At 40.8% G+C, this 19,121-nt stretch overlaps 1 protein-coding gene across 2 annotated transcripts in view; it reads right to left on the bottom strand.

Annotated features, from left to right (window-relative positions):
* Positions 1-19,121, bottom strand: part of LOC139552800 (synapsin-2-like) — a 274,172-nt gene that overhangs the window by 175,318 nt on the left and 79,733 nt on the right. For both annotated transcript variants that reach the window (XR_011670537.1, XM_071364849.1), the window contains exons 4-5: positions 4,155-4,311; positions 3,399-3,488 (exon numbers count right to left, since the gene is read on the bottom strand). Coding sequence is in view for 1 of the 2 variants with exons in the window: in XM_071364849.1 (XP_071220950.1) it covers positions 3,399-3,488; positions 4,155-4,311 (247 nt within the window). In the remaining variant the exon portion in view is untranslated. The remainder of the gene's footprint in view (positions 1-3,398; positions 3,489-4,154; positions 4,312-19,121) is intronic.

Raw genomic sequence — 19,121 nt, 5'->3', positions numbered from 1 at the left:
GCAAACAGATCCATATCTTACTGGGATTTGAATAGGCGATGAGTTGAAAATCGACCCGCCTCAGAATTCTCACTTCCTGTTTGGATTTTTTCTCAGGTTTTTGCCTCCCATATGAGTTCTGTTATACTCACAGACATCATTCAAGCAGTTTTAGAAACTTCAGTGTTTTCTATCCAATAGTAATAATACTATGCATATATTAGCATCTGGGACAGAGTAGGAGGCAGTTCACTCTGGGCACGCTATTCATCCAAAAGTGAAAATGCTGTCCCCTATCACAAAGAAGTTTCAAAATATCCACATCATTTTCCTCCCTCACGATGCCATCTATTTTGTGAAGTGCACCAGTCCCTCCTGCAGCAAAGCACCCCCACAACATGATGCTGCCACCCCCGTGCTTCACGGTTGGGTATGGTGTTCTTCGGCTTGCAAGCCTCACCCCTTTTTCCTCCAAACATAACGATGGTCATTGTGGCCAAACAGTTCTATTTATGTTACATCAGACCAGAGGGCATTTCTCCAAAAAGTACAATCTTTGTCCCCATGTGCAGTTGCAAACCGTAGTCTAGCTTTTTTATGGCTGTTTTGGAGCAGTGGCTTCTTCCTTGCTGAGCGGCCTTTCAGGTTATGTTGATATAGGACTCGTTTAACTGTGGATATAGATACTTTTGTACCTGTTACTGTGGATAACAGTACCTGTTTGTACCTGTTAGTACAGTACCTGTTTGTACCTGTTACTGTGGATATAGATACTTTGTACCTTCCTCCAGCATCTTCAGAAGGTCCTTTGCTGTTGTTCTGGGATTGATTTGCACTTTTCGCACCTAAGTATGTTCATCTCTAGGAAACATAATGCATCTCTTTCCTGAGCGGTATGACGGCTGCGTGGTCCCATGGTGTTTATACTTGTGTACTATTGTTTGTACAGATGAACGTGGTACCTTCAGGCGTTTTGAAATTGCTCCCAAGGATGAACTAGGCTTGTGGAGGTCTACACTTTTGTTTCTGAGGTCTTGGCTGATTTCTTTAGATTTTCCCATGATGTCAAGCAAAGAGGCACTGAGTTTGAAGGTAGGGCTTGAAATATATCCACAGTTACACCTCCTATTGACTAAAATGATGTCAATTAGCCTATCAGAAGCTTCTAAAGCCATGACATCATTTTCTGGAATGTTCCAAGCTGTTTAAAGGCACAGTCAACATAGTGTATGTAAACTTCTGACCCACTGGAATTGGGATACTGTGAATTATACGTTAAATAATCTGTCTGTAAACAATTGTTGGAAAAATGGCTTGTGTCATGCACAAAGTAGATGTCCTAACCGACTTGCCAAAACTATCATTTGTTAACAAAAAATGTGTGGAGTAGTTGAAAAATTAGTTTTAATGACTCCAACCTGAGTGTATATAAACTTCCGACTTCAACTGTAGGTAGTTCTTATGGTTTGTGTACAGATAGGTAGATAGGTGATTAGGTAGGCAGGTAGTTATGCAGATAGGTCGTTCTTATGGTTTGTGTACAGATAGGTAGATAGGTGATTAGGTAGGCAGGTAGGTATGCAGATAGGTCGTTCTTATGGTTTGTGTACAGATAGGTAGATAGGTGATTAGGTAGGCAGGTAGTTATGCAGATAGGTCGTTCTTATGGTTTGTGTACAGATAGGTAGATAGGTGATTAGGTAGGCAGGTAGTTATGCAGATAGGTCGTTCTTATGGTTTGTGTACAGATAGGTAGATAGGTGATTAGGTAGGCAGGTAGTTATGCAGATAGGTCGTTCTTATGGTTTGTGTACAGATAGGTAGATAGGTGATTAGGTAGGCAGGTAGTTATGCAGATAGGTCGTTCTTATGGTTTGTGTACAGATAGGTAGATAGGTGATTAGGTAGGCAGGTAGTTATGCAGATAGGTCGTTCTTATGGTTTGTGTACAGATAGGTAGATAGGTGATTAGGTAGGCAGGTAGTTATGCAGATAGGTCGTTCTTATGGTTTGTGTACAGATAGGTAGATAGGTGATTAGGTAGGCAGGTAGTTATGCAGATAGGTCATTCTTATGGTTTGTGTACAGATAGGTAGATAGGTGATTAGGTAGGCAGGTAGTTATGCAGATAGGTCGTTCTTATGGTTTGTGTACAGATAGGTAGATAGGTGATTAGGTAGGCAGGTAGTTATGCAGATAGGTAGTTCTTATGGTTTGTGTACAGATAGGTAGATAGGTGATTAGGTAGGCAGGTAGTTATGCAGATAGGTAGTTCTTATGGTTTGTGTACAGATAGGTAGATAGGTGATTAGGTAGGCAGGTAGTTATGCAGATAGGTAGTTCTTATGGTTTGTGTACAGATAGGTAGATAGGTGATTAGGTAGGCAGGTAGTTATGCAGATAGGTAGTTCTTATGGTTTGTGTACAGATAGGTAGATAGGTGATTAGGTAGGCAGGTAGTTATGCAGATAGGTAGTTCTTATGGTTTGTGTACAGATAGGTAGATAGGTGATTAGGTAGGCAGGTAGTTATGCAGATAGGTCGTTCTTATGGTTTGTGTACAGATAGGTAGATAGGTGATTAGGTAGGCAGGTAGTTATGCAGATAGGTCGTTCTTATGGTTTGTGTACAGATAGGTAGATAGGTGATTAGGTAGGTAGGTAGTTATGCAGATAGGTCGTTCTTATGGTTTGTGTACAGATAGGTAGATAGGTGATTAGGTAGGCAGGTAGTTATGCAGATAGGTCGTTCTTATGGTTTGTGTACAGATAGGTAGATAGGTGATTAGGTAGGCAGGTAGTTATGCAGATAGGTAGTTCTTATGGTTTGTGTACAGATAGGTAGATAGGTGATTAGGTAGGCAGGTAGTTATGCAGATAGGTAGTTCTTATGGTTTGTGTACAGATAGGTAGATAGGTGATTAGGTAGGCAGGTAGTTATGCAGATAGGTAGTTCTTATGGTTTGTGTACAGATAGGTAGATAGGTGATTAGGTAGGCAGGTAGTTATGCAGATAGGTAGTTCTTATGGTTTGTGTACAGATAGGTAGATAGGTGATTAGGTAGGCAGGTAGTTATGCAGATAGGTCGTTCTTATGGTTTGTGTACAGATAGGTAGATAGGTGATTAGGTAGGCAGGTAGTTATGCAGATAGGTAGTTCTTATGGTTTGTGTACAGATAGGTAGATAGGTGATTAGGTAGGCAGGTAGTTATGCAGATAGGTAGTTCTTATGGTTTGTGTACAGATAGGTAGATAGGTGATTAGGTAGGCAGGTAGTTATGCAGATAGGTAGTTCTTATGGTTTGTGTACAGATAGGTAGATAGGTGATTAGGTAGGCAGGTAGTTATGCAGATAGGTAGCTCTTATGGTTTGTGTACAGATAGGTATTTAGCTAGATAGGTAGTTAAGTCGTTCTTACCATGTCCTTGTGGTTTGGGTAGAAGGTCTGGTCGATCAGAGGGAACTTGTCAGGGCCTAGCTTCTTACAGGTGGCAATCAGCTGGGCAAACTAGTGGAGGGGTACAGGAGACAGTTAGTAGAGGTGGCCTTGGACTAGTGATTAGGCCTGGGACTAGGACTGAAGAAGACATAGTAGGTGAACTAAAGTCCTACAGACTTTTCCTCCAGACACTGGGTAAATGTTCAGAAAAAGTTGTAACTAGAGGGACATATGAGGCAAAAAAATCTACAGGTCTCTCCTCCAGACACCTGGTAAATGTTTAGATAAAGCTGTAGAGGAACTGATGACCAAATTATTTACAGGACTCTCCTCCAGACACCTGGTAAATGTTTAGATAAAGCTGTAGAGGAACTGATGACCAAATTATTTACAGGACTCTCCTCCAGACACCTGGTAAATGTTTAGATAAAGTTGTAGAGGAACTGATGAGGCAAATCATTCTCTAAATGATTATCTGTTAGCTGGCTGGGGCACAATGATGGGAAGTACTATTATAAAACAGGTTATTGTGCTGGTGGTGCTGCTACAGTGATCTGGTCCATTAACAGCCAACATTAAATCAATGTTGTGCTGAGTTATAAGGTCAATTTAAAAGCCAGTTCTAAAAATGTCAGGCCCTGTGTTTAATAGAGGAGCCTATTTCCCCACTGTATAGCCTTATCACCCCCTGTGTATGTGTGCGGGTGCCTGTGTGTGTGTCTGTGTGTGTCTCACCGCCCAGGGCTTGTCACAGAGGCTGTAGATGGACTCCAGTGAGTTGATGCTGGGGACTCCTGCGTACTGCAGGCCGATGATCATGTTCCTGAAGTCCTCATTGTGGGCCATGCTATAGGCATGCTGCCTCATCAGGACAAAGTCAGGTTTAATGGACCTGCGAGGGTTAGAGGACAAAGTCAGGCTTGAAGGACCTGCGAGGGTTAGAGGACAAAGTCAGGCTTGAATGACATGGGAGGGTAGAACAGATGTGATTTGATCACATTCAGAAACAGGGTCTGAAGTGATCAAACTGAGACATTAAAACTCTGCTGAGGTAATGTCCTGGAAAGCATACAGCCTGGATGCCCTTAGAAAAATAAATGTGTTACTGCAAACTCCCTGCAATTAAATAGTGTGCCACAAAATGTTGCTAGAAGTTTCTAAACGTCTGCCACTGGTGGTGAATCGGCGGCAAACCTTTGGCAACAAAAATATTTATTGCTACTAGTGGCAAACAGTTTACAATAGTTTTTTTTCTGACAGAAAATTCTCTCAAGATTCTATTTGAATCCGTGGCAAACCTGAGGCAGAAACATCTACAGTGCCTTTCGAAAGTATTTAGACCCCTTGACTTTTTCCACATTTTGTTACGTTACAGCCTTATTCTAAAATAGATTAGATAAAACTATTCCCTTAGCAATCTACACATAATACCCAATAATGACACATTTTAAATTTGTGCACATTTATTAAAAAGAAAAAACATAAATACTTTATTTACATAAGTATTCACACCCTTTGCTATGAGACTCAAAATTGAGCTCTGGTGCATCCTGTTTCCATTGATCATCCTTGAGAGGTTTCAACAACTTGATTGGAGTCCACCTGTGCTAAATTAAATGGATAGGACATGATTTGGAAATGCACACATCTGTCTATTTAAGGTACCACAGTTGACAGTGCATGTCAGATGAAAAACAAAGCCATGAGGTTGAAAGGAATTGTCTGTAGCGCTCCGAGACAGGATGGCGTCGAGAGACAGATCTGGGGAAGGGCACCAAAACATTTCTGCATCATTGAAGGTCCCCACGATTACAATGGCCTCCATCATTCTTCTGGAATTCTTCTGGAAGAAGTTTGGAACCACCAAGACTCTTCCTAGAGCTGGTCGCCCAGCCAAACTGAACGATCAGGGGAGAAGGGCCTTGGTCAGGGAGGTGACCAAGAACACAATGGTCAGTCTGACAGAGATCTAGTTCCTCTGTGGAGATGGGAGAACCTTCCAAAAGGACAACCACCTCTGCAGCCTTCACCAATTAGGCCTTTATGGCAGAGTGGCCAGACGGAAGCCACTCCTCAGTAAAAGGCAACCGGCTTGGAGTTTGCCAAACGGCATCTAAAGACTCTCAGACTATGTGAAACAAGATTCTCTGGTCTGATGAAACCAAGGTTGAACTCTATGGCGTGAACGCCAAGCGTCACGTCTGGAAGATAACCTGACACCATCACTACAGTGAATCATGGTGGTGGCAGCATCATGCTGTGGGATGTTTTTCAGCGGCAAGGACTGGGAGACTAGTCAAGATCGAAGGAAAGATGAACGGAGCAAACAGAGATGATCTGTTTGAACAGATGAACAGAGAGATCCTTTATGAAAACGTGCTCCAGAGTGCTCAGGACCTCAGACTGGGGCTAAGGTTTACCTTCCAACAGGAGTGGCTTCGGGACAGGTCTCTGAATGTCCTTGAGTGGCCCAGTCAGAGACCGGACTTGAATCCGATGCAAGATCTCTGGAGATACTTGAAAATAGCTGTGCAGCCACACTCCCCATCCAAGCTGACAGAGCTTGAGAGGATCTGCAGAGAAGAATGGGAGAAACTCCCTAAATACAGGTGTGCCAAGCTTTTAGTGTCATCCCCAAGAAGACTTGAGGCTGTAATTGTGCCAAAGGTGCTTCTACAAAGTACTGAGTAAAGGGGCTGAGTACTGATGTAAATGTGATATTTCAGTTGGATTTGTTATATATTTGCTAACATTTCTAAAAACCAGTTTTTGCTGAGTCATTATGGGTTATTGTGTGTAGATTAAGGAAGGGAACTAATGTTTTAATACATTTTAGAATAACGCTGTATCCTAACAAAATGTGGAAAAAGTCAAGCGGTCTGAACACTTTCGATGGCACTGTATGGACGCTAGTGGCAAACAGTTTACCAATATACATTTCTGGTGAACAGATGAGTTCCATGACCAGTAACCATTGATGACCAATCAAGAGGATTAGAAACATCTGTTGGAAAATGGAAACCAGGCTATCTAGCTAGCCACAGTATCCACCAAAGTTGTCCGGTGAGTGTCTAACTTATTAATTACACTTTATAATATACTTTAACATTTTATTAGCTTAATGGTGCCTAGTTAGCAATGTAATGTTTTATTGGATAGAGTGAAACATTTTGTTGATACCAGTTTCAATCTGTCAGCGTCACTGGAAACCATCTCTTTGTTATAGAGACATTTCTACTCATTCTGCTCCAGCAATTACCACACGCCCGTCCTCCCGAATTAAGCTGCCACCAGCCTCCTGGTTTTGGTATTGTAATGAGGATTAGAAACCATACAGCCTGGGTACTGTACTACGGGTTAGAACCATACAGCCTGGGTACTGTATTTGTATTTACTATGCATCCACATTAGCTGCTGCCAGGGCAGCATTAGCTGCTGCCAGCGCCTCCCATAGTCTGTTCTGGACTTGGGGACTGTGAAGAGACCTCTGGTGGCATGTCTTGTGGGGTTTGCATGGGTGTCCGAGCTGTGTGCCAGTTTAGACAGCTCGGTGCATTTAACATGTCAATACCTCTCACAAACATCAGTAGTGATGTAGTCAATCTCTCCTCCGCTTTGAGCCAGGAGAGATTGACATTCATATTATTAATGTTAGCTGTCTGTGTACATCCAAGGGCCAGCCGTGCTGCCCTATTCTGAGCCATTTGCAATTTTCCTATGTCCCTCTTTGTGGCACCTGACCACACGACTGAAAAGTACACGACTGCCTTGTTTATAGTGCTTTTAAAAATGCAGAGCAGCGCTTTATTATAGACAGACTTCTCCCCATCCTAGCTACTGTTGTATCAATATGTTTTGACAAAGCAGTTTAGTCTCCTCAACTTGCTCAATTTCCACATTATTCATTACAAAATGTAGTTGATGTTTAGTGAATGATTTGTCACAAATACAATGCTTTTAGTTTTTGAAACATTTAAGACTAACCTATTCCTTGCCACCCATTCAGAAACTAACTGCAGCTCTTAAGTGTTGCTGTCATTTCAGTTGCTGTGGTAGCTGCGTGTAAAGTGTTGAGTCATCCGCATACATGGACACACTGGCTTTACTCAAACTAGTGGCATGTCATTAGTAAAGATTGAAAAAAGGAAGGGGCCTAGACTGCTGCCCTGGGGAATTCCTGATTCTTCCTGGATTTTGTTGGAGAGGCTTTCATTAAAGAACATCATCTGTGTTCGGTCAGACAGGTAACTCTTTATCCACTTTGTAGCAGGGGGTGTAAAGCCATAACACGTACATTTTTCCAACAACAGACTATGATCGATAATGTCAAAAGCAGCACTGAAGTATAACAAAACAGCCCCCACAATCTTTTTATCATCAATTTCTCTCAGCCAATCATCAGTCATGTGTGTACGTGCTGTGCTTCTTGAATTTTCTTACCTACAAGCTTGCTGAAAGTCTGTTGTCAATTTGTTTACTGTAAAATAGCATTATATCTGGTCAAACACTATTTTTTCCAAAAGTTTACTAAGGTTGGGTAATAGCAGTGGCAATATCGTCCACTTTTATCCTCAGTAATTTTCCATCCAAGTTGTCAGACCTCAGTGGCTTGTCATTGTTGATAGACAACAATAATTTTTTCACCTCTTCCACACTTACTTTACGGAATTCAAAATTACAATAATTGCTCTCTCAGAATTTAGTCAGATAAACTGTACTTGGATGTGTAGTGTCAGCATTTGTTGCTGTCATGCCTAAATTTGCTAATCTTGACAATGAAAAAATCATTAAAGTAGTTGGCAATATCAGTGGGTTTGTGATTAAGAGCCCCTAACCAACAGTGAGGTTTAAAAAAAATATGGATTAGAATAAGAGATAAGAGTAACAAGTAATTAAAGAGCAGCAGTAAAAAAATAACAATACATACAGGGGGGTGCCGGTACAGAGTCAATGTGCGGGGGCACCGGTTAGTTGAGGTAGTATGTACATGTAGGTAGAGTTAATTAAAGTGGCTATGCATAGATGACAACAGAGAGTGGCAGCAGTGTGTGGGGGGGGGGGGGGGGGGGGCAATGCAAATAGTCTGGGTAGCCATTTGACTAGAGTCTTTTGGCTTGGGAGTGGAAGTGATGGGGTCAACTTGGGGTCATGATGGGGGCTGCACCAAATGGTTGATGTATTATAATAATTGATTATGCTTATGTTGTATTACTAGAATGGGAAGGGCTATAAGACCCCTCCTCCACTACATCTATAGGGTCCTGGACTACAGATTAACAATATATATATGCATTATAATGTGTAATATTGTTCCACAGTTCTTTTCTAGTCTCTGCCCTTATAGAAACGGTCTGAAGGATGTGTGAGTTATTGCAGTCAAAATAGGGTGTCTGTGAGAAAGCGCCTCAAGGCTAAAAGAGATTCATAGACACAGAATCCTGCAGGGGAGTGAAAGAGATAAGAGACTAGTCAGACATACCACTATAAAGCAACTTGGGGAGTGGAAAATTACTGCTGAGCCCTTATAAAACTCTGGAACTAGTGTCTCTCCTGCAAGTTTGTATAACTGTATATGCATGGGCTTGGTCTCATGAGTAGAAGGTGTTGACGTAGGCAGTTACATCGCTAGGGGTTGACTGCAAGAATATTAAAAGCAACTTGGACTTTTCCTATTTTGCAGAACTCAGGAGCGACATCAGTTGTATGTTTGATGATTGATCTTTGACTTCTGTCAGCAGCTGTATTTTGATTAAAATTGTTATGATTTATAAGTGCACATTTTGAGTATTCATTATTTGTTAAGTAAATAACTGAGCCCAGAAAAGTGGAAGCAACAGAAGCTTTTTAGAAGCCTCTTGGACCTAGACTTGGCACTCCAGTACTGCTTGCCGTTTGGTAGCAGAGAGAACAGTCTATAACTAGGGTGGCTGGAGTCTTTGACAATTTTTAGGGCCTTCCTCTGACACTGCCTAGTAAAGAGGTCCTGGATGGCAGGAAGCTTGGCCACAGTGATGCACCGGGCTGTTCGCACTACCCTCTGTAGTGCCTTGCGGTTGGAGGCAGAGCAGTTGCCATACCAGGCAGTGATGCAACCAGTCAGGAGGCTCTCAATGGTGCAGCTGTAGAACCTTTTGAGGATCTGAGGACTCGTGCCAAATCTTTTCTGTCTCCTGAGGGCAAATAGGTTTTGTTGTGCCCGCTTCACGACTGTCTTGGTGTGCTTGGACCATATTTGTTTGTTGGTGATGTGGACACCAAGGAACTTGAAGCTCTCAACCTGCTCCACTGCAGCCCTGGCATTGAGAATGGGGGTGTGCTCGGTTCTCTTTTTCCTGTAGTCCACAATCATCTCCTTTGTCTTGATCACGTTGAGGGACAGATTGCTGTCCTGGCACCACATTGCCAGGTCTCTGACCTCCTCCCTATAGGCTGTCTTGTTATTGTCGGTATTCAGTCCTACCACTGTTGTGTCATCAGCAAATTTAATGATGGTGTTGGAGTCGTGCCTGGCCATGCAGTCATGAGTGAACAGGGAGTACAGGAGGGGGCTGAGCATGCACCCCTAAGGAGCCCCTGTGTTGAGGTTCAGCGTTGTGTTGTCTCCTACCCTTACCACCTGCTGGTGGCCCATCAGGAAGTCCAGGATCTAGTTGCAGAGGGAGGTGTTTAGTCCCAGGGTCCATAGCTTATTGATGAGCTTAGAGGGCACTATGGTGTTGAATCCTGAGCTGTAGTCAATGAATAGCATTCTCACATAGGTGTTGTCATGACGTTGGCCTGAGGGGGGAGGTTTATGACCCCCATAAACACCTTTCCCCTTTTTCCTATCTCTACTCTACCGATGTGACTATTGAAAATCCCGTTGTTAACATTGAGAGAGAGTCTGGTGACATCAAAAGATGGGAAATGGAACCATATTTCGGTAATCCAACCAGTTGAAAATATGCGTTGGGACTTAATGAATATGATGTCAGTTCAGTTGACGTCTGAGACATGATTACTGATGATAGGACGACATAAACTGTATTTTGGAAAATTTACACATTCTAGTTATCAGATTCACATGGAATTGTTGTGCAATTTAAATGTTTAAATATGAAACTATTTGTGAAAAGATTAAATGTAATTTTTAGCTTCTTAATGAGAGAATGGTTTGTCAGAAGAACACCACTTTGCTCACTCAGAGGCCCCGCCCAAGTGAACAGACATGGGTTGTAAACTATGAAACATGCCCTTCTTTCACCACTATATAAACCCGTTTACGAAAATGTAACTTTCTGTTCCAAGGACGTGAGGACTTACCATCCTCACGTTGAAAGAACAAAGACCACCTACAGAACTAAGCCAACCTCAGCAAGAACCTAACGAAATTGTCATCGAATTTCAATGTGAAGGTGACGACCTACATGCCGGAAGGATGAATTTCGACTATACCAGCCAGAATATAGCATGAGCTTAAAGTATGGCAACTTGGTATGAACTTTGAACTCTTATTCACTAAAGAAGTGCTACCCCCTCCACCCGCTAAACGTGGGCTAGGAGAGGATGGACAGAGTATCCATTCTACCACGCTCCAGTTCACCACTAGACAGTCTTCAGAGGACCAGAGATCCATGCTGGACCAACCCGCTTTCTATCGACGACCAATCTACCGAAGCGCAGCTCAGAGTAAATATTTATTGCATTCTCCTTTTTCAAATGAGCGGTTATTTAGAATGAATAAGATTCTGTATTTACGATAGAGTAGCTGCCTACGGCCCGATAGAGACATAGCTTCTCCCTTTGTTCCTCAGTCTTCCCGCACTTTCATTCAAACCCAACCCCCTTTCCTTTGTGTAACCAGCCATCATGTCAGCTCCGTCCACCAGGAACGTTTTCTTTATGACATAATTTGAAATCAATGAATGATCCATTCTGTGTATATGAAATTCTGTGTGATTATTTAGGTATTTAGTAAATAAATAATTAAACCAAATGTTGTATTGCTGATTCAACTTGTTAGCCAGGGTTCTTGAAGATAACCAAGAATTTACAACTTTCAGATGAGACTGAATAAAGTGAAGATTAAATATTGACTGCTATTGATGTAAAAGATTACTAGGTCTTTAAGAGTTTATTTGGAAGATAACAGCTCTATAAACATTATTTCGTGGTGCCCCGACTTGCTAGTTAATTACATTTACCTGATTAGCTTAATCAGGTAATATGAATTACAGAGAAATTATTTTATAGAATAGCATGTCATATCACTTAAGCTTAATCAGGTAATATGAATTACAGAGAAATTATTTTATAGAATAGCATGTCATATCACATGCCAGTGTTCCTTTTGTCCAGGTGGGCAGTGTGGAGTGCAATAGAGACTGCATCATCTGTGGATCTGTTGGGGCGGTATGCAAATTGGAGTGGGTCTAGGGTTTCTGGGATCATGGTGTTGATGTGAGCCATGACCAGCCTTTCAAAGCACTTCATGGCTACAGACGTGAGTGCTACGAGTCGGTAGTCATTTAGGCAGGTTACCTTAGTGTTCTTGGGCACAGGCACTATGGTGGTCTGCTTAACTACCGCTTCTCTCTCCCGGATCCGGGATCCCCCCCATCAAAAAAGCTGACTAGCATAGCCTAGCCTAACGCCACAGGGATATCATATAATATAATTTTCATGAAATCACAAGTCCAATACAGCAAATGAAAGATAAACATCTTGTGAATCCAGCCATCATTTCCGATTTTTAAAATGTTTTACAGCGAAAACACAATATGTATTTCTATTAGCTAACCACAATAGCAAAAGACTCAACCGCATATTTTCACCATTTTTCTACCGCATAGGTAGCTATCACAAAACCGACCAAATAGAGATATAATTAGTCACTAACCAAGAAACAACTTCATCAGATGACAGTCTTATAACATGTTATACAATAAATCTATGTTTTGTTCGAAAATGTGCATATTTGAGGTATAAATCATAGTTTTACATTGCAGCTACCATCAAAAATATCACCAAAGCAGCCAGAGTAATTACAGAGATCAACGTGAAATACCTAAATACTCATCATAAAACATTTATGAAAAATACATGGTGTACAGCAAATGAAAGATAAACATCTTGTGAATCCAGCCAATATTTCAGATTATTTAAGTGTTTTACAGCGAAAACACAATATTGCATTATATTAGCTTACCACAATAGCCAAACACACAACCGCATTTATCAGCAGCAAAAGGTAGCGATCGCAAAAAAACAGCAAAAGATATAAAATTAATCACTAACCTTGATCAACTTCATCAGATGACAGTCTTATAACATCATGTTACACAATACATATGTTTTGTTCAAAAATGTGCATATTTAGAGGTACAAATCTTGGTTTTACATTGTGAATACGTAGCCAAAATGCTCAAAATTGTCCGGAGATATTTTCGACAGTCACCTAATCTAATCAAAGACCTCATCATAAACTTTACTAAAAAATACATGTTTTACAGCAAATGAAAGATACACTGGTTCTTAATGCAACCACTGTGTTAGATTTTTTAAAATAACTTTAGTACGACATACAGCTTGCGTTATTGCGAGACAGCGCCCGCTATAAGGGCGGAGAATAGGACTAAACATTTCACACAAAAATACGAAATAACATCATAAATTGTACTTACTTTTTGCTGAGCTTCCATCAGAATCTTGTACAAGGAGTCCTTTGTCCAGAATAAATCGTTGTTTGGTTTTAGAATGTCCTTCTCTCCTTTCGAATTAGCAACCTTAGCTAGCCAAGTGGCGCGAAGATGTCCATCTTCACCTAACGCAGAGAACGGAAAACTCCAAAACTCCCGATAAACGTTGAATAATCTGATAAAACTATATTGAAAAAACATACTTTACGATGATATTATCACATGTATCAAATAAAATCAAAGCCGGATATATTAGCCGTCTATACCGAATGCTTTTCAGAAGCCAATGCTGATGTCCTTCCCGCGCCTTGGTAGACAAAGGATATTGTGGTCACGTCATTCCAAGAGCTCTTGTTCGACCTCAGATCAAGCTAGACACCCCATTCCACCTCCCACTGCCTGTTGACATCTAGTGGAAGGCGTATGAAGTGCATTTATATCCATAGATTTCAAGCAATTGAATAGGAAGGCCCTGGAACAGAGTCTCGATTTCAGATTTTTCACTTCCTGTCAGGAAGTTTGCTGCAAAATGAGTTCTGTTTTACTCACAGATATAATTCAAACGGTTTTAGAAACTTGAGAGTGTTTTCTATCCAATAGTAATAATAATATGCATATTGTACGATCTAGAATAGAGTACGAGGCAGTTTAATTTGGGCACGATTTTTTACAAAGTGGAAACAGCGCCCCCATATTGACAAAAGGTTAACCTGTCTGGCTCTGGGGTTCCGCAGGCGGAACTCCTCCCACATTCCACTGAAAAGGCAGAGCGCGAAATTCAAAATATATTTTTTAGAAATATTTAACTTTCACACATTAACAAGTCCAATACAGCATTTGAAAGATACACATCTTGTGAATCCAGCCAACATGTCCGATTTTTAAAATGTTTTACAGCGAAAACACCACGTATTTATGTTAGCTCACCACCAAATACAAAAAAAGGACAGACATTTTTCACAGCACAGGTAGCATGCACAAAGCCAACCTAACTAACCAAGAACCAACCAAACTAACCAAGAAACAACTTCATCAGATGACAGTCTTATAACATGTTATACAATAAATCTATGTTTTGTTCGAAAAATGTGCATATTTGAGCTATAAATCAGTTTTACATTGCAGCTACAATAACAGCTACCATCAGAAATAGCACGGAAGCAGCCAGAGTAATTACAGACACCAACGTGCAATACCTAAATACTCGTCATAAAACATTTCTGAAAAATCGATGGTGTACAGCAAATGAAAGACAAAGATCTTGTGAATCCAGCCAATATTTCAGATTTTTTAAGTGTTTTACAGCGAAAACACAATATAGCATTATATTAGCTTACTACAATAGCCTACCACACTACCGCATTCATTCATCAAGGCACGTTAGCGATAGCAATAGGCACGTTAGCGATCGTAACAAACCAGCAAAAGATATATCATTTTTGACTAACCTTGATAAGCTCCATCAGATGACAGTCCTATAACATCAGGTTATACATACACTTATGTTTTGTTCGAAAATGTGCATATTTAGAGCTGAAATCAGTGGTTACACACTGTGCTAACGTAGCATCTTTTTCCCAGAATGTACGGATATTTCTATTAGACTCTCACCTATTCTGACCAAATAACTATTCATAAACATTACAAAAAAATACATGTTGTATAGGAAATGATAGATACACTAGTTCTTAATGCAATCGCAGTGTTAGAATTCTAAAAATAACTTCTTTACGACATAAGGCTTAGGTTATTGTACGTCGCTCTGGATAAGAGCGTCTGCTAAATGACTTAAATGTAATGTAAATGTTATGGCGAGATAGTGACCAAAACCTGAGCGCAAAACTAATAGTACACAGTTCGACAGATATATGAAATAGAATCATAAAATGAGTCCTACTTTTTATGAGCTTCCATCAGAATATTGTACAAGAGGTCCTTTGTCGGGAACAATCGTTGTTTGGTTTTAGAATGTCCTTTGTCCCTCTTGAATTAGCAAGCGCACTAGCCAAGTGGCAAGTAGCTCTCCATCGTCAACAAACACAGACAACGCAACACGCCTAACGTCCCGAAAAAATATCAATATTCTAATAAAACTATATTGAAAAAACATACTTTACGATGATATTGTGACATGTATCAAATAAAATCAAAGCCGGAGATAGTATTCGCCCGTAACGACAGCTTTTCAGAAGGCAATTACAGGTCCCTCCACGCGCCTTCCAAAAAACCTAAAATGGAGGACACGTCATTCCAAGAGGGTTCATTCCATCTCAGGCCAAGATAATCAACTCATTTCTTCTCTCAGTTCCTCTTGACATCTAGGGGAATGTGTATGACGTGCACGTATAGTCATACGTATCATGCCCATTTATAGGCAGGTCCTTAAACAGAGCATTGAATTCAGACTTTCCACTTCCTGGTCAGAAAGTGTGCTGCCAAAAGAGTTCTGTTTTACCCACAGACAAAATTCAAACGGTTTTAGAAACTAGAGAGTGTTTTCTATCCAATAGTAATAATAATATGCATATTGTACGAGCAAGAATTGAGTACGAGGCCGTTTAAATTGGGAACGATTTTCACCCAAAGTGTAAATAGCGCCCTCTGGTCCTCATCAGGTTTAAGTATGTATATCACTGTAAGGTCTACATCTATTGTGTTCGGCGCATGTGACTAACGATTTGATATTGATTTTAAATAAAAATGTACATTTGTTAACGTGGGCTATTTTTTGTTGTTGTTGCAGTAATGAGGGTTATGAACCATACAGCCTGGGTACTGTAATGAGGCTCAGGAATCATACAGCCTGGGTACTGTAATGAGGCTCAGGAATCATACAGCCTGGGTACTGTAATGAGAGTTAGGGCCCATACAGCCTGGGTACTATAATGAGGGTTAGGGCCCATACAGCCTGGGTACTGTAATGAGGGTTAGGGCCCATACAGCCTGGGTACTGTAATGAGGCTCAGGAATCATACAGCCTGGGTACTGTAATGAGGGTTAGGGCCCATACAGCCTGGGTACTGTAATGAGAGTTAGGGCCCATACAGCCTGGGTACTATAATGAGGGTTAGGGCCCATACAGGTATTGTAATGTCAACTGCCAAACATTTGTAGCTAACTGGCTCCTCTCTGGGGAATGCAGACTTTGAAGAAGACCCAATCACAACCTACGGAGATATGGAAACATGGCGAACGTTGAAATAGCAGCGGAACAGGAACGCATCCTACTGGAGATAGAGAGCACAGGCACAAACTCTATCAGGCTGACACCGGTAAGAAAGAGTCTAGGATCGGGACATATTCTTGTATTCCTTCACTTTGTGTAAAGGCATTTTCCCGTAACTGGAGCATGGAGGAAAAGCGACTGGAGTAGGTCTCTCCCCCTCTTCCACTAGCTAAACTTGCAACTTGTTCGGGAACAGTGTTGCTAGCCTGTTCAAACTTGTTGAAGAAGCTAGCATTATGGCTAGCTGGCTAACGTTAGATGTATTGGCTAGTTAACGTTTAAAAGGATCGGACCCTTTTTTTAAATTTTCACCTAAAACAACTTAACCAACAACTTAACCAAATCTAACTGCCTGTAGCTCAGGCTCTGAAGCAAGGATATGCATTTTCTTGGTACCATTTGAAAGGAAACATTTTGAAGTTTTTGTAAAGGAATGTTGGAGAATACAACAAATTTATCTCGTTAAAGATAATACAAAGAAAAAAACATTCATTTTTTTTGCCTTTTTTTGTACAATCATCTTTGAAATGCAAGAGAAAGGCCATAATGACTTTTTCCAGCCCAGCTGCAATTAGATTTTGGCCACTAGATGGCAGCAGTGTATGTGCAAACGTTTTAGACTGATCCAATGAACCATTGTATTTTTGTTCAAAATGTTGTATCAAGACTGCCCAAAGGTGCCTAATATGTTTATTAATAACTTTTCATGTTCATAACGGTGCACTCTCCTCAAAGCATGGTATTATTTCACTGTAATAGCTACTGTAAATTGGACAGTGCAGTTAGATTAACAAGAATTTAAGCTTTCTGCCAATATCAGATATTTCACTCGCCTCCAGCACACACGCACTGATGGGGCGAATGACTCTGAACTTACAATGGCTAGCCCCAAGTGATTATATATATTTTTTAATTATTGCGCATTTAGCTATTTTGCTATTTGCGTCATGACTTCTGCATGCTTTGTTGACTACAAACTTTCCTTACCCAACAGTGGGACAGACTATGTTTGCTGCCACACTCGGGACTCTGACTCTCTATTGGTTACACTGACTTTTGGCCTCCCATCCTATTCTAACCACCTCTCGCCGGCTTTGTATTCATGTTACCTGATGAAATTACTGTACAATATGATCTTGTTGCCATCTGATGCACATTCAGATGTCATAAATCAGCACTGCAGAGCTCTCCCTGTCCTTTGCCGTGCCCTGATTGTATTACTGTTGATGATATCTGGAAATGTGCATGTACACCCTGGCCCATCTACTGTTGCTAGCCTCAATTCTGACTTGTGCTCTGATATCTGCTTCACTGATTTCCGCTCTCGTAAAAGCCTGGGTTTTCTGCACGTTAACACTAGAAGCTTATTACCCAAAATGGATCATTTGAAAGTGTGGGTTCACAGCTCCAATCCAGATGTTTTGGTCATTACTGAGACATGGTTAAAGGGAACTTTTAAAATGTGCGTTTTACATAATATGCAAATTAACTGTAATTTAGCTAAAACAAAAGTCTGTTTTGGTTATTTTTCATTTCAGATAAAAAAATTGACATGTTGTTGATATTTTGCTATGATTGTTGTTTTTTCCAATACATTTCTTCATTGAGTCAAAATTACCCCAGTTGGTCATCAAGGCGTCTCACAGTACAGACAGCAGGTAGCCTAGTGGTTAGAGCGTTGGACTAGTAACTGCAAGATTGAATCCCCGAGCTGAAAACTTAAAAATGTGTCGTTCTGCCCCTGAACAAGGCAGTTAACCCACTGTGCCTAGAGTGTCATTGAAAATAAGAATTTGTTCTTAATTGACTTGCCTCGTTAACTAGAATGTAGTATGGTGGTTGAGTTAATGTACATTTTACAATAACTTACTAAAAACTAGTTGCCAGTTAGGTTATGCAGAATTCACAGCAATTTCCACAAAATTCAGTAACTTGTTGTTTACCCATCTTTCATTGCAACCAGTAGCCTGTAGTGTACTGTACAATTGCAGGATATTTTTAACGGTGTAGTATTTCCTGGCATAAAGGAAAACATGGTTGTTAACATTTCCCAATAAGAAAACCCAAACTTGTCGCTCAACAGAAAAATGGAACTAACAAATGATCCACTGACAACCAAAACGAAAAAGGTGGAGTTTTAAAATGGGTTCTGAAATGCATCCATGGGGGTTCCTACTGACTGGGTGAATCAAACTTGAACAGGGTCAGAGCAAACTTAAGGAATCCGAGGAGTTTCCAGTACTTTACATTAGGCTGTGAAAACAATGAAAACAATCTCAGCGCAGATTCCTGAAGTGGTCTGAAGCAGTCTGAAGTTATCTAAAGCTGTCTGAAGCAGTCTGAAGTGGTCTAGAGAGGTCTGGAGCTGCCTCTGGTGACAGTGCAGTCTGGACCATCCTGTACATTTAAGTTACTATGTAATCATTACTCCATATAAACTCAGCAAAAAAAGAAACGTCCCTTTTTCAGGACCCTGTCTTTCAAAGATAATTCGTAAAAATCGAAATAACTTCACAGATCTTCATTGTAAAGGATTTAAACACTGTTTCCCATGCTTGTTCAATGAACCATAAACAATTAATGAACATGCACCTGTGGAACGGTCGTTAAGACACTAACAGCTCGCAGACGGTAGGCAATTAAGGTCACAGTTACACTAAAGAGGCCTTTCTACTGACTTTCTATTGAAAAAAAACCAAAAGAAAGATGCCCAGGGTCCCTGCTCATCTGCGTGAATGTGCCTTAGGCATGCTGCAAGGAGGCATGAGGACTGCAGATGTGGCCAGGGCAATAAATTGC

The sequence above is a fragment of the Salvelinus alpinus genome, chromosome 2, assembly GCF_045679555.1.
Source record: "Salvelinus alpinus chromosome 2, SLU_Salpinus.1, whole genome shotgun sequence".
In the NCBI taxonomy this organism is placed as follows: Eukaryota; Metazoa; Chordata; class Actinopteri; order Salmoniformes; family Salmonidae; genus Salvelinus; species Salvelinus alpinus.
This window is presented reverse-complemented; position numbering and strand designations above follow the sequence as displayed.